The sequence below is a fragment of the Mesoplodon mirus genome (assembly GCF_964341445.2).
Source record: "Mesoplodon mirus genome assembly, chromosome: 4".
NCBI classification, from domain to species: Eukaryota; Metazoa; Chordata; class Mammalia; order Artiodactyla; family Ziphiidae; genus Mesoplodon; species Mesoplodon mirus.
In genome coordinates, this window is record NC_138979.1 from 24,061,827 (window position 1) to 24,077,506 (window position 15,680).

Genomic DNA, 15,680 nt, shown 5'->3' on the forward strand with positions numbered 1-15,680 from the left:
CATTCCTTAAAGCTGGGCTAGATAATTTGTTTCTCTGTCATGTACTGGTTGTTCAACCATGACTGTTTTACAACTGAGGGGAAAATCTGGAAAATCAGGAAAAGACAAAGAAAGAAGAAAACAATCACAAGTCAAGGGCTCCCAAATTGAAGATGATTTCTCTTACGGAAAAAAAAAAACCCACACCTACCCCCAAATGGTTGAATCATGCTTTCATATGCCATTGAAAATACTGTTTTTTTACATTTTTACTGACGTATGGTCGATTTACAATGTTGTGAGAGTTCCAGGTGCACAGCATACTGTGTGTTTTGATTCCAACAGAAAACCAAACCCTTGATGACAGAATTCTCGGTGAAGTCCACCATTATTTCCCGTTATGCCTTCACTACGGTTGCCTGCAGGATGCTGAACAGAGCATCTGAGGACCAGGAAATCACGTTTCAGATGCAGATTCCAGCCGCAGCTTTCATCACTAACTTCACTATGTAGGTGACACCCTGGTCAGAGACCCTGGGTTGAAGATTTCTAGGCGGGAGGGTCAAGGGGAGCCTGAGCTGCTGTGAGGACCACAGTCTTTGGCCGTGAGAATTTATACATTCTCAGTCCAGTGGACAGTTCGTGGGAAAGAAGGTTGATTCCCTCCCCCGCTTCCTCCCCCACTTCCTCTCCCTTCTTCCTTCTATCTCTCCCTCTCCCCTTCCTCCTTTTTATTACCTCTTCTTTTATCCCATTACTCTCTTCTTTCCTCCCTCCTTTCCTCCCCCCACCTTAATTCCCTCTTTCTTTCCCTCCAACAAATGGGTACCCACCCTGGGCCAGGCACGCTTCAAGGTGATTGGTCTACTTCTATGAAAAAAGACAATGTCTCTCTGCTCCAGAAATTCCACTGGGGAGAAACAATAAGTAAGCAAACAGATGAATAAATGAGATAACTTCAGACAGTAGCAAATGCTGTGAAGATGGCAAGTAGGATTGAGGCGGCTTGTTTAGTTGGGGAGGCGGATCAGAGGAGTCAGTGTTGAAGTTGAGATCTGAAGGACGAGACACCATGAAACCTTTGATGTACCAGATGGAATGTCTGTCTTCTTTTCTCCTGAACTAAGAGGTAAAGAGATGCAAATTAGGTGTATGGGTTTAATTTTAGGTCTGGGCAAGGTTGAAGTTGGTGAATCTTCTTGGAAGTTTGAGCAGGTCTTCTGATTTCCTCCTGGAGAATCAGAGGCCCCATGGCTTGGATCTTCCCATTTGGACCTGTTGAAAATTGCCCTAGAATGAGATGAGTGATACAAGGGGAGTGCCCTGGCCTGGAATGCATTCTTTCTGCACATCCAAGAGGCAAATAAAAATATTTTCTAGGGTTGTCATGGTTATGAGATCCATGTTTGAGTTTGTCTTGGACGGCAAGCTGGCAACGCAGCTGTCTTGTGTTTCAGGCTTATTGGAGACAAGGTGTATCAGGGAGAAATTACAGAGAAAGAAAAGAAAAACGGTGATAAGGTAAAAGAGAAAAAGAATAAAGCCACAGAAGACAGTGGGTAAGTACCATTGAATTAAGGAATTAAAAGTCCACTTTAGCCAAGTGTCAAATTTTCTACCCTGTCTACCCATCTTGTTCTCACCCTTTTCTTCAAAGATTTATCTTTTTATTTTTTATCATCATAATAAATAATTAAATATACCTGGTTAGGGACTTCCCTGGCCGTCCAGCTGTTACGACTTCACCTTCCAGTGCAGGGGATGCGGGTTCGATCCCTGGTCAGGGAGCTAAGATCCCACATGCCTCGGGGCCAAAACACCAAAACATAAACCAGAAACAATACTGTAACAAATTCAATAAAGACTTTGAAAATGGTCCACATCAAAAAAAAATCTTAAAAAAAATACATATATATACCTGGTTAACAATATAGTAGCTACGGGTTTATGATGAAAAGGAATATTTTATCACTCTCATTCCCCAGTTCTCACTTTCTAGAAACATCCACTTCTGATATTTCTGTAGTTTTCTGGTAGTTACCTCCCTCACTCTAAATATTATGATAGTTTTGCTTTTTAAAAATTTCGTGATAAAAAATCAGATATCTGTTGATTCTGTGCTGTGAAGAAAGAGGATTTAGCCTGTTTACAATACTCCCACTTTCTCTCTGCATTCCAGTTTTTTGTATTATTATCTTTTTCTTCTTCAGTTAATTTAAGCAGAGTTATACCATCTTAGACGAGCCCTGTTATCTTCAGTGATAATATTCTCTCTCCTTCATGTCATCCTGCCTTTTCATTTCCATTTCCAGCACTCAGCTCTTGCTACTTAATCATTTACTTTTGCATCATCAGAGTTATCACCGTTAAAATTCTGATCTGTCGTGGTCTTTGTATTCTTTGTCTATAAACTGAACCTAAACACTGAAAACCAATAGATCCGTTCACTTTTAATGACTCCGTAAATAACATTAACTAGAGAACCACCTAGTATACTGAGAATAATCAATTTCCCTCTCTACCAGCCCATTTGAAAAAAAGTCATTTTTTCCCTTTGAAGAAAAACGATCTTAGTATCTAGAGGAAAAGGTGTGAGCTTTATGAGGATTATCTTTTCTTACACTTCATAAATTGTTCAGAATCAGGCAAGCCACAGTTCCGTTTAGTTGGATCACAGCAGGAATCTGTTTTCCCTGGAGGTCACCTGTGTCAGTCCCCCTCCCCTTTGCTCCCCAGGGTCTGACACAAGGAGAGGTCGGAGAGTTCAGTAGTCTTTGAATTCTCTGCTCTTCAGAATTCCTTAAACCTGTGTGACCTTCCTCTAGTGCAGGCCTTTGCTACTCCTCCCAAAACTAAATTCTAGTTTTTCTTTCTAATGTCAACTGAAAAAATATGCACAACCTAAAAATCAAGAATTATGTTTTATTGGAGGCATTACTGAAGACTATAGCCTGGGAGACAGCTTCTCAGCTCTGAGGGACTGTTCCAAACAGGAGCCAGGATATAGAGGAATTTTTGCTGAAAAAAAAAGGTAGTCACACATCAAAAGATTACTGCTAGTCACACACACTGAAAAACAATGGACATCTCGAGTTGATGAATTCAGTGCTATGAATTCAGTGCTATAGGAAGATGCAAGAGTCTGGGCTCGTTGAAATTATTCCTTAGATATGCATCTTAACTGTCTAGGGCCAGTCTCCTGGTTTGCTCCATCCTGAATCCCCTCAGGATGCATCATGGGGGCAGCTGCAGTGGCTGGTGGCTTGATGATGGGGAAACATTGTGGTCCACGCTAAGGCCTCTCGCTGAGAGAGGTTGGCCAGGGCCCTGGGGGACTCGAGGGAACCTGGCTTTCTCCGATCCCCTGTTCCCTTTTCTCTTCCTTCCAGGGAGAAGGGGACGGAGACCTTCAGAGCCTCCGTAGTGCTTCCCAGCAAGGACAAGGCTGCCTTCCTCCTGAGTTACGAGGAGCTCCTGCAGCGGCGGCTGGGGAAGTATGAGCATGTGGTCAGCGTACGGCCCCAGCAGCTGGTGGGGCGGCTGACGGTGGAGGTGACCATTCTGGAGAGGTCGGGCATCGCGGCGCAGGAGGTGCTGGGGCTCCAGAACAGCCGTCGCCAGGGCAGCGGGCGGGGGCAAGGTGAGCGGTGCTGGCCGGATGCACTCAGGTGTCGTGTGCTGACTCCAAGCTGGGCACTGGCATTAAACCAGATGGCACCCCTGCAGCACGGGCCCCAAGAGGAGGGGGAATCTGAAGGACAGCAGCAAAACAAAGACAGTGCCCTGTACGTTTTTCTTTTAAGCCAGGCTCTATCAGGAGATTTAAATGTTCAAATCATTTGACACTGTCGTATCACTTTTGGGAATCTCACCTTTGGTGAGACATCTAAAATATCGGTACTGTTACATGTACAAACCCGTTTGATAATACTTGTAGTAAGCAAAAACATTCCTTCATCCTAAGTATTCAACCACACAGACGTGATTAGTAAAATAGGGTTACAAAACCAATTCAGCACGTGATAGAGAAAACAGAGACAGTTGTACATACACTTTAATGTTAAATATGTTAACTGTGAAGCTGACAAAAGACCAGGAAGTTACATAATATAATCATTTTATACTAGGGGTAAGGGAGTATGTGGTCATTTTCTAATACTCTTTTTATATTATTTTATTTTATTTTTCAATACTCTGTTTTTAAAACAAACTTTTGACATTAACGTAAACATCTAAATAATGTGCTATATCTTTCTAAATTTAAATAATGAAAAATATGTGCTGCCAGTTTGACTTAAGACACAGACATTTTTTCTTCATTAGTAAGATTGCTCAATTTGCTTTTTTCTCAAATTTTAATGTTCTAAATAGCACTCTGTTGAAATGATAATGAAAAATTCAATCTAATCTAATTTTAACCACTATATTAATTTCCACTAATAGTTTATATTAAATATTCACTTGCATTGTGCCTTATCCTAAATATATCAGTAAGGCTTTATGTCAAATTGGTGACAAGATAGATGTGCCCCAAAATTCACCAGGGTTAGAATGACAACATTTCAGATATCTGTGACACTGAGGTCAGGGAAGTGCTGAGTGCTAAGTGATCATGGAGTGTGCAGAATCTGAATTCAACCCCTGTGACTGCAAGGAGGGTCCAGAGTCTCCCAAGAAGGCTTCTTGTACAAGAATATTTAGGGATAAGGTTGGAAGGAGAGAAGAGAAATAACTTGACATGAGGAATAACAGAATGTCGTTATCTTACATGATGCAAAAACAGTCAAGAACCGGAGCTGGTATGTGGGAGAGTAAACAGTATGGAACATACGCATTCTGCCCGCAGCACGCAGTTCAGTGAGTGACTCTGGACGTGAGAAGTCGTTCACCCTCAAAGACCGGAGTGTGGATTCAGGTCTATTATAAGCTGACTCCAGACAGTGGGCTGGCAGTCCATCCAGATCTCGTCAAAAAGTTACAGATATCATCAAGGGACCTGACATTCAGAAATGGCATGAGATACATGACACCATTCTTAGGTCATCTAGGTCACTGTGTATATGGTTAATGGATTTTCAATCAGTTATGAACTATGTCCTTGAAAAAAGCTGACCTGGGCCATGTGAGACTCAGCTTACGCATCTGTAAACAGGGATAGTAACTGTCTCTTAGGGTCATTGGGAAGCATTTGTGTACATGTGGTGCCGAGTAAGAGCTTAATCATCATAATTATTATTATCCCCTTCTATTTACTTTTTTTCTCTGCAAATCTTATCTCCCCTATTAGATCATAAGTGATTTTGAAGCAGGTCTTTGTCTGATTAACCTTTGTCTTCTTACAGTATTAAACATGATGCCTTTTAAAGAGTAGATAGCTAATGAGGTGTCTGCAAAGTAGAGAAGAAAAGGAAGAAAAAAAAGGAAAAGAAAGAAAAAAATATACACCTAATCTAATAAGAAAGAACATTTTAAAATTTCATTTCTCCCTAATCACAACTTAGTGGGAAATTTTCCCACGTGGGAAGTATGGTCGTCCTGTTGTAGGAATGAAATGAATGTGTGTCTTGCCAGGTTCAGAACCACTGTGACTCTTCAGAGGTGTCCGCGTTGTGGTGTGTGGGTTATGCTTGGAGGGGACAGGTCTGAATCCTCTTGTTAATCCTGTTACTGCTTATCTGCAGGGCCTGTGGGAATCTCAGAGGAATTTTTCCAGACCATTGATCTCTTGGGAATCTGTTTATTTTTAAGAAAATTGTTTTCCTGGCTCTTTGCACCAGAGTAGATATTTTGCCTTCCAGAGTGAGAGGTCTCACAGGCCATTACCCAGGCCAGGTGCAGTGGACCGGGGCCCTTTTGCCCCTCATTCCCGTCCAGAGCTCAGCTGTTCCTCTTCCTGCAAAACGGCAGCCCCAGGAGCCAGAGGCATAGGATGTTGTGATTTTGTCTGGATGCTATTGCGTGTTTCCAGAAAGCATCCAGGATAGAGGTGCAGCTAGAATAGCACTTAGACCAGGACGTGGCCTGTGATCGTGTGAATGTGGAGCTGTTCCTCTTCCTGCAAAACGGCAGCCCCAGGAGCCAGAGGCATAGGATGTTGTGATTTTGTCTGGATGCTATTGCGTGTTTCCAGAAAGCATCCAGGATAGAGGTGCAGCTAGAATAGCACTTAGACCAGGACGTGGCCTGTGATCGTGTGAATGTGGACCAGAGCCAGCACATGCCTCTGATAGATCTGGCTGTCCTTAAGAGGTCAGACTTCTGGATGTTCTCTAAGCAAATCTCTGACCGCTGGACCCACTGACATCTTTACGGAAGCAATTCTAGTTAAAGATGACTATGTGGTAGCTACTAGACTCGGCCCTTGCACGCAAGATTATCTCCTTCAACCTCTAGAACAGCCCTCTCTGGGAGCTTTTGTAAAATACTGAGGGTGTGAGTTCAAATTCCGAGTCTCTCCCTAGTTACATAAAGAGAAAGAGAAAGGCTAAAAGCAGTGGAACCTACCTTTGCCTCAGTTTACTTGTCCGATGTATGGGGATTGGACCCATGGCTATTGAATCGTAAATGAATGGGCTTTTTCTCAATGTGAAAGCCAATTCGGTGAGATGTACTTTGGAAGCCAAAGCACTATACTTTCTGGATTAATAAAATAGTTAACTCACGTGCGTGGTTCAAACTCTAACAGGATACAAATTGGTATTCAGTACAAGACCAGAATCCCTCTCTCATCCGTCACCCTGCTCCCTTCTCCTCCGGTAACTCTCCTCTAAAGTATTTTTATGATTTGTGGGCTCAGTGGAACAGAGTATTTGAAATTAAGACTTTTCCTGGAACATCCCTGGATGTGTGATCTTCTCAAGTCATACACCAGGATAGATATTCCATCTATGTGATTGGTTTAAAGCTCTAGGTTAAAATCTCAAACTTCTTATAGCCCTATGGCACCAAAATTACTGCCCTTTCCATGATTAAAAAAAAAAATAAACTGGAGGGGTGCATAAAACTTTCATTTATGATCAGATCCCTGATGGCTAGGAGTAAAATGAAATGAGATAAACAAAATAAGAAATAAGGTACCTTGCCTGTTTTATCCCCTTTTGCTTTACATCAGTGATGCTCAAACCTGGCTATACCCTACAGTCACAGGAGAGGTTAAAAAAAAAAAAACAAAAAACAGATGACTGAGTCCTACCTCAAACACGTGAATTAGAATTTATCCGGGTGAGGCCTGGGTAGCTGTATTTTTGGGGTTTGATATTATTTGAATTTTGATGAGAAACATATTTTATGAGCACTTTTTAACATGCTTATTTATTTGTAAAGCTAAAGAACAATGTTGAAAATTTTTTCTACCACTAAACAGATATGGTTCTATGACTTTCATTGTTTATCGCTTATATTCTTTGCTTTTTGAAAAAGCAGTTTTTATTGAAGCTTAGTTTGCATAGCATAAAATTTTCTCATTTTAAGTCTATAATTCAGTGATTTTTAGTACATTTGCAGATTTACGCAACATCAGCACAATCCAAGTTTAGAACATTCCTATCACCCCGAAGGTATTTGTGCCTACTTGCAATCACTCCCTGATCCCACCTCAGCCCCAGGCAACCACCAATCTACCTTCTGTCTCTATTTTCAGACAGCTGCATTTTTAAAAACACCCCAGGTGATTCTGATGGTTGGTAAAAGTTAGGAACTTTTACTTTGGACTTTCCAGAAGAATTTAGGGACGTTAACTATGTCAGGATCTTGACCTACAGAAGCAGCTTTTTTTAAAAAAAGATGAATTAATTTTATGTATTTTTTAACCGTTTTTTTAAAATATGAAGTATAGGGCTTCCCTGGTGGTGCAGTGGTTGAGGGTCTACCTGCTGATGCAGGGGACACGGGTTCGTGCCCCGGTCCAGGAAGATCCCACATGCCACGGAGCGGCTGGGCCCGTGCGCCACAACTACTGAGCCTGCGCATCCAGAGCCTGTGCTCCGCAATGGGAGAGGCCACAACAGTGAGAGGCCCGCGTACTGGAAAAAAAAAAAAAAAAGTATAGTTAATTTACAATGTTGTGTTAGTTTCAGGTGTACAGCAGGGTGACTTAGTTATACATACATATATATTTTCATGCTTTTCCCTTATAGGTTATTACAAAATATTGAGTAGAGTTCCCTGTGCTATACAGTAGGTCCTTGTTGATTGTCTACTTTATGTATAGTAGTGTGTATATGTTAATCCCAACCTCCTAATTTATCCCTCTCCCTACCCCACCTTTCTCCTTTGGTAACCATAAGTTTGTTTTCCATGTCTGTGGGTCTATTTCTGTTTAGTATATGAGTTCATTTGTATCTTTTTTTTTTTTGGAAAAAAATTACATTTTAGGTTGTTAGAATCCCACTTCCCCCAGGTGCTCTGGAAGCAATGTTTGCTGTGCTCTCCATGAGTTATGTCTGCATCCTTTACCTGCTCAGGAACTCAGCTTACAGCTTGCTTTTTAATTGTATCACTCCCGGTAAGCTTCCCATAAGATAATCCTAAGAACCAAGGAAGCTTCATTAGGAAGAAGGGAAACACTCAAAATATACTTTCATTACCTTTTATGTTGACAGATGAGGTTGTTGACACTGCAGGGGTCTTTGAGGATAAACTCATGACCAGCCACACGTCCTGCAGGATCAAGTCACTTTTGACTGCAGACTAGCCTGTGTCCTGCATATCTGTAGATGCCCAATGAGGGGTCGGTTGAATCTGTTTAAAAATCTTATTTCTCTTTTTCTTTGCTTGGTCTGTTAACCTCATGACTCTGCCTTTTGCTGTGAAGGCTCTCAGGATTATAATCAAGGCACCTAGTGTGGTGCCTGGCATGGAATGGGTGCTCAATAAATATTTGTTAAAAGAATTTAGGAATAAATAACTGTCGGCAGTGAAGATGCTATTGGATTTTCAATACATTCCTGGTTTAAGTTAGTCAGTTTTGTCAGCTCTTGGGTGTAGCTCTTATTCTGTTGTGAAGCAGGGATTAGGAGACAGAATTTGATTCCAGAAGACTGGTTACAAGAATCTAGATCCCTCCCTTTTCCAGAATTGCCAGATAAAAGACAGAATGCTCCGTTACAGTTGAATTTCAGATAAACAGTATGTCCTGTGCAGTATCTGAGACATATTTATCCTAAAAAAATCATGTTGTGGCTTATCTGAAATTCAAATGTAACCGGACATCCTGTCTTTTTATTTGCTAAATCTGATGCTCTGCCCTATTAAAGGCTGCATTGTGACTAATGGTTCACCCCCAGCTCCGGTTCCCCACTGCTGTGTGTCTTTCCCCTGGATCCAGTCTCCAGTCTGCAGCTGGAAGGGCATGGCCCCTCTTGGCCTCTGTACATTTGCCAGGAAGCAATCTGGTTGTTATGTGAGGATTTCCAGCATTGTTCAGTGCAGAAATTATTGAGGTATGAATCATTTGGCTCCATAGTTGGATTTGGTTTTTTTGTTTGTTTTGTTTTTAATGCTGATAGGAGGACCCATGTTACTTGTCTGTTTGGACACTGGCTCTAGTTGGGTCGGCGCTGGCTCTGAGCAGGATGGCTCCGAGACACCGGGGAGGGTAGCCTTCTCTCTTTCACTTGGTACTGGTGACCATCCTGCTCTTCTCTGGGAGGCCTCACTCTGTTTCTTCCTTTCTCCTGCTGTCTTACTTTGCTGTGCAAGGTGGAATGTTGTCCGGGTGAATGGCACTGTCCACCACAAGTGTGGCTGAAACCAGAGGTGGATGCAGGTGACATGTATCAACTAGAGCATCTGCCACGCCCACCAACACACTTTCAAGATGACCCTGTTGAAGGGCCCTTCCATTCATCTGCCCAAGTATGTGCCAATGTGCTGAGTTGTGTCCACGTTAAATGTTCCGCAAGCTTACCTTGAGTCCTCACCACATCCTGTGCTGAACGCCTGGCACCTACAGATGTCCAAGGCATTGTCACTGCCCTTGAAGAACTTAGAGTTGGCAGTTTTGAAAAATTAATACAAGTTTTTTTGTAATTGAAGTGTAGTTGATTTACAATGTCGTGTTAGTTTCAGGTGCACAGCACAGTGATTGTTACACATAAATATATATATATATATATATATATATTTTCTTTATCAGATTCTTTTCCCTTATAGATTATTGCAAAATATTGAGTATAGTTCCCTGTGCTTTACAGTAGGTCCTTGTTGTTTATCTATTTTATATATAGTAGTGTGTGTATATTAACCCCAAACTCCTAATTTATCCCTCCCCGCCTTTCCCCTTTGGTAACCATAAGTTTGTTTTCTATGTCTGTGAGTCTGTTTCTGTTTTGTAAATAAGTTCATTTAAAAATTAACAAAAGTTTTAAATTGTGGTAAAAAGCATATAACATTAAATTGACCATCCTAGTCGTGCTGAAGTGTACAGTTCAGTAGTGTTGAGTCTATTCAAAATCTCCAGAATGTCTTCATCTTCCCAAACTGCACCTCTATATCCATTTAACAACTCTCCCTTCTCCCGCTGCCCCAGACCTTGGCAACCACCATTCTACTTTCTGTCTCTATGAGTTTAACAACTCTAGGGACCTGTATAAGTAGAATTATACAGTATTTGTCTTTTCGTGACTGGCTTATTTTACTTAGCATCATGTCTTCAGGGTTCCTCCATACTGTGGCACACAACAGGGTTTCCTTCCTTTTTATGGCTGACTGGTATTCCATTGTACATGTAGACCACATTTTGTTCATCCATTTATATGTAGAAGGACACTTGGGTTGCTTCCCCTTCTTGGCTATTGTGAATAGTATTGCTATGAACATGGCGTGTAGGGTCTTTGAGATCCTGCTTTCAGTTCTGTTGGGTATATGCCCCAGAGTGGAATTGCTGGATCATATGGTGGTTCTACTTTTAAGTTTTTGAGGAACCACCATACCGTTTTCCACAGCATTATACCATTTTATATTCCCACCAACAGTGCACAGGGGTTCCAGTTTTTCCACATCCTTGACAACATTTGCTATTTTCTGGTGGGGTTTTTTTGTTTCTTTTTTTTTGTTTTATTGTGTTTTGGTTTTTTTTGGTAGTAGCCATCCTAATGGGTAAGAAGAATTGGCAGTTTTGAATAGTAGTATAAGGACACCCTCTATAAAATGCCACCCACGTTTTCTCAGTGATTGGGCCAAGTTCTGCTTGAGTGCCAGAGGACAACGTTGAAGAATTTACCAGAAATCTCTTAGTCTTGTATTCCTTTGCTGTCCTAGCACTGCTTTTGCTGGGCCTTCATTTGGTCCAGTTTCAAGCACTTAGGGCAGCTAATGTTGGAGGTCATCAGTGGACACAAAATGGTATCAAGAAGGGGTAATTCATGTTTTTAGGGGTTATCTGCATTTAGAATGTATGAGGTAGCTGTACTTGTTTTCATGCATAGTTTCTCTGGGCAGGTCAATCAAACAGGGAAAACTGAGGCTCAGTAATGTATCGTTTTGGGGAAAGAAAGAGCTTTGAGTAAGTAGTGAAATAGTAAGCTAATTTGCTAAGAAATCTGGGCAAACACTGCTTACCTATACAGTGATGGAGTTGAATTTGAACGCCTTCAGCTGTAAATTTGCATCATCATTCTATGCTACATGTTGTCATATCTGTATGATGCTATTTTCCAAAAGGATTTAAAATACCAACTATCAATATAGAGGAGAAAGCCCCCTTCCAATAAGATAACTGCATGTAATAGGGGACTTAACGATGGTATTTAAATTCTTTTCCGTCTTCATTGCCTCAACTTTACCCCTTTTTTTCCCCCCTGAGACCTATCCAATATAGGTACAGTTGACATACATTATATTAGTTTCAGGTGTACAACAAAATGATTTATTTGTATATAATGCAAAATGATGACCACAATAAACCTAGTGGACATCCCTCACCATACGTGGTTACAGAATTTTTTTCCTTATGATGAGAACTTTTAAGATCAATTCCCTTAGCACCTGTTAAATATGCAACACAGTATTATTAACCATAGTCGCCATTCCATAATTACATCCCCATCACTTTTTCTTTTAACACTCTGCCAGTTTGCTTGAATGTTGTCTTTATCGTGACCATTGGAGGATAGTTGGCCAATTATTCACATGTTTTTGACTTGCCCTTTATTGAAGAAATCTCCCCACTGGAGCCCAGGTGAGAAGGTTACATAAACAAGTATAGACAGTTTAGCCTCTTTTCCAAGGGGAAATGAGTAGACAGTGTTTGTTTGGAAATCCTTTTATAAAATCACCAGGTGTTGGCTGCTTTTCTCCGGCAGTTGGCAAACCCCGCACCCACAGGAAACAGAGGCCAGGAAATTCCCCATCCGTTGACCCAAAGAGGTGTAGCTTTCAGCTGATGACCTTGACTGTGGTACTTTGCTCCTAAATCTTTTCACCTTTAGACACTGTACATAGCAGTCAGCTTCCCTTTTCCCCCAGGTGGTTGTCTAGGAGAGGAATGTTTATTTGTGAATAACATCCCTGTTCTCTTCATGCTTTATGCAAAATAGACGACGTGCCTTATCATTACAAGATAGAATCAATGGGAAAAATAGGAATATTTAATGGCACTTGTATGCATGGCTCTTAACTTTATGGGGGCTCCTTGGAGAATCTGGTGAAAGCTACAGACATCTCTCCAGAAAAAAATATACATGTACACTTTCTTTTTTGAAAAAAATATTTATTTATTTGGTTGTGCTGGGTCTTAGTTGCGACAGGTGGGCTCCTTAGTTGTGGCATGTGAACTCTTAGTTGTGGCATGCATGTGAGATCTAGTTCCCTGACTAGGGATCGAACCTGGGCCCCCTGCATTGGGAGCACGGAGTCTTAACTGCTGCGCCACCAGGGAAGTCCCTACATGTACACTTTCATGCCAAATTCTGTATATAATTTCAGGGAGCTCTTGGGAAGCTACTAATTCCATTATACTTTATAAAGATTGTTCTCTGTATCAACATTCTTGAATTTCCTGCTAAGAATGTTCATTATGATGTGCCTTTTTTCCTCTAAATAATGATTATTTGTTTTTACTAAGCTCTTAGTGGTGTAGAGAAACCTGTTATGGGAAAATGTAAACTGTGTGTTACCAAAGAGTTTTTTTTCCCTCATGAGTTGCCTTTCATCCTAGACAAAAAGAGTAAGAAGGTACTTCTGAAGGGGGAGAGGCTGGAGGCTATTATGTATTGAGCATCTACCATGTGCCGGGCACCATCCTCACTTGCTTTTATATATGATGTCACTTAATTCTGACTGTGATTCTATGATGTGGATTTAATAGGTGTGGAACTGAGGCTCAGAGATATTAAGTCTGTCGTTTTGAGTCTCCCAAATTCTAGAGCCCACTTCCTTCGGTATTATGTGGGTTCTAAAATAACACGTATCTTCTTGTTCAAAAATATGGGGCTTTAGACAGGAAGAGGGCATCGTGGGGATGCTAATGACCTGAGAAGCAGGGAACGGTGGTTGGGAAAAGAGCAGTCGGTGAATCTTCTCAAGGATGCTCTAGAGGCAGTCTTGTGCCCCCGAAGGTCATCTTGCACAAGACCACTGATGCTTGGATTAAAACAGGGGGATGACATGAGAAGACACAGTTTCCTTCAATTCAGAGCAATCACCAAAGTTCACTGCTACCCCTGACCAAGTGGGCACGAAGGAGGGCAAACCAATAGGAGGAAAAAATATGTGGTTTCTCATTAGAAAAGTAGGTCAGATTCTCACTCTTGGTCTGCTCCCAACCTGTTGCCTTGCACTCTTCATTATGTTTAGGACACATCCCGTGATTGCTGAGGGCCCTGCTAATAAATTAGCCCATTGTGCTTACGATTTTGTGGCGGTCACCAGGATGAGCCCCAATTCACAGTCAGGAAAAGCTAAATAGTACTATTATGCTTTGAGATTTTGGTCAGTAACTGTGGGCAGCCTATACTAATCTCATTGATTTTTTTCGTTCTCTAATAAATTTTTTATTAAGATTTTTTTCCTTCTCTAATAAAAAGAGGATTTTATTTTCTAGAGATACTACTCTGGAATTTTTCCCAGCGGACCTTTTTTTTTTTTTTTTTTGATAGGTAGTGGAAAATTCCTTGGGTCACATTGACTGTCTGGTAATTAGTGGGTGGAGGTCAACCTCAGGAACCGGGCTTCTTGGTGAATAACCCTACTGGGCATCAACCCACTCTTTGGGCACATAAAATAAGCCTATTTAGAGGAATCTCATGAATTTTCATCATGCACTAGCAAACATCAGAGGTCAGTAGGAAACAAAAATAATAATACACTATCCTTTCTCATGACTTATATCAAAGAGCCTAGTCAAATGAATTATGAAGAGAGAAATTATACTTTTTACTCCTCAGTACTTTCATTCAACCATGAATGGTATTAATTCAGGGTAATTGTAAAGACCATTTCAATGAGAGAGACTTGAAACATGAAATAGTAAGTATGTCCTGACAGTGTAAAGAGAGTCAAATCTCATTCATGTAGAATTTTAAGGTTAGAGAGAATCTAGTGGCGCCCAATTACATATATCAAAGGCACATGACCACTGTCTTTGTGCAGGAACCAGAATCACCTGGAAGGATTGCGAAAATACAGATTCCTGGGTCCCACCTCCAGGGTTTCTGACTCAGAGTTTCTGGGATGAACCCAAGAATTTGTGTTTCTAGCAAGTTCCCAGGTGATACTGATGCTGCTGGTCCAAAACTATGTGGTAGAGCTGGTCTGCATCACCCCTGCAGGTGATGAACCCATCCAGGGTTTGCTGGAACACTTCTAGTGAGATGAGTTGTGAAAGCTGCTTCTGCCAACAGGACATCTTTCTTAGAGCTTAGAGATGCTGCACGCAAGTGCTTCCTTGTAACTCTGTCCCTGGTCCGCATTCTGCCAGCTGGAACTACAATGAATACACCTAATCCCCATATAAATGCCTACACAAACAGACTTACCCTAAGATGGAGGTTCATTTGGCAAATAATACTGTGTTCCATCCCAGGGATTGTTTGTTCAACCTATTGGACTATACAGCTTTCAATGAGTTTAATTTTTTTTTTAAATTGGGCTCTGCCCAGAATAAAGTGTATAAATCTTATGTGTGCAATTTAATGAATTTTTACCTATGTATATACCCAACCAATTACTTTCAGGTCAAGACGTAGAGTATTTTCAGCACCCCAAAAGGTCCCCTTATCCTCTTTCCCAGTCAGTATTCACCCCCGAAGGGAACCGCTAGGCTCCTTCAATTGCCATGAGTGAGTTATGCCTGCTCTTGAGCTTTGTGTAAATGGAAACATACTGAATACTTTCTTTTGTATCTTGTGTTTTCACTCAACATGACTCTCAGATTCAACCATGTTGCGAATAGCAGTAGTTCTTTCCTCTTCGTTGCAAGAAGTATCCCAAGTTTGACATGTTGTGCTGTTTTAGAATTCACTGGCCCTTCAATTTTTTGTACCCCTTTATGGTTGATGATAATGTTAGCTAGTGTGACTGCCCATCATGAATCAGAATGGTGCTAGGTACATCACATCACAACCATTTCAATGGTGTGTTTGGTAGACAATTCATCCATTTTATAGATGAGATAACCAGGGCTCAATAACCTGCCCAGAGCCTCAGAGATGAGAGGCAGACCCAGTATCAAATGCAGGTCCTTCTGACTCATTTGTGATCCT

At 41.2% G+C, this 15,680-nt stretch overlaps 1 protein-coding gene across 1 annotated transcript in view; it reads left to right on the forward strand.

The window, feature by feature from the left end:
- The window catches only part of ITIH5 (inter-alpha-trypsin inhibitor heavy chain 5), a 75,118-nt gene that overhangs the window by 19,848 nt on the left and 39,590 nt on the right, over positions 1 to 15,680 (forward strand). The window contains exons 3-5 of the mRNA XM_082619061.1: positions 325 to 488; positions 1,437 to 1,538; positions 3,369 to 3,619. Coding sequence (XP_082475187.1) covers positions 325 to 488; positions 1,437 to 1,538; positions 3,369 to 3,619 — 517 coding nt within the window. The remainder of the gene's footprint in view (positions 1 to 324; positions 489 to 1,436; positions 1,539 to 3,368; positions 3,620 to 15,680) is intronic.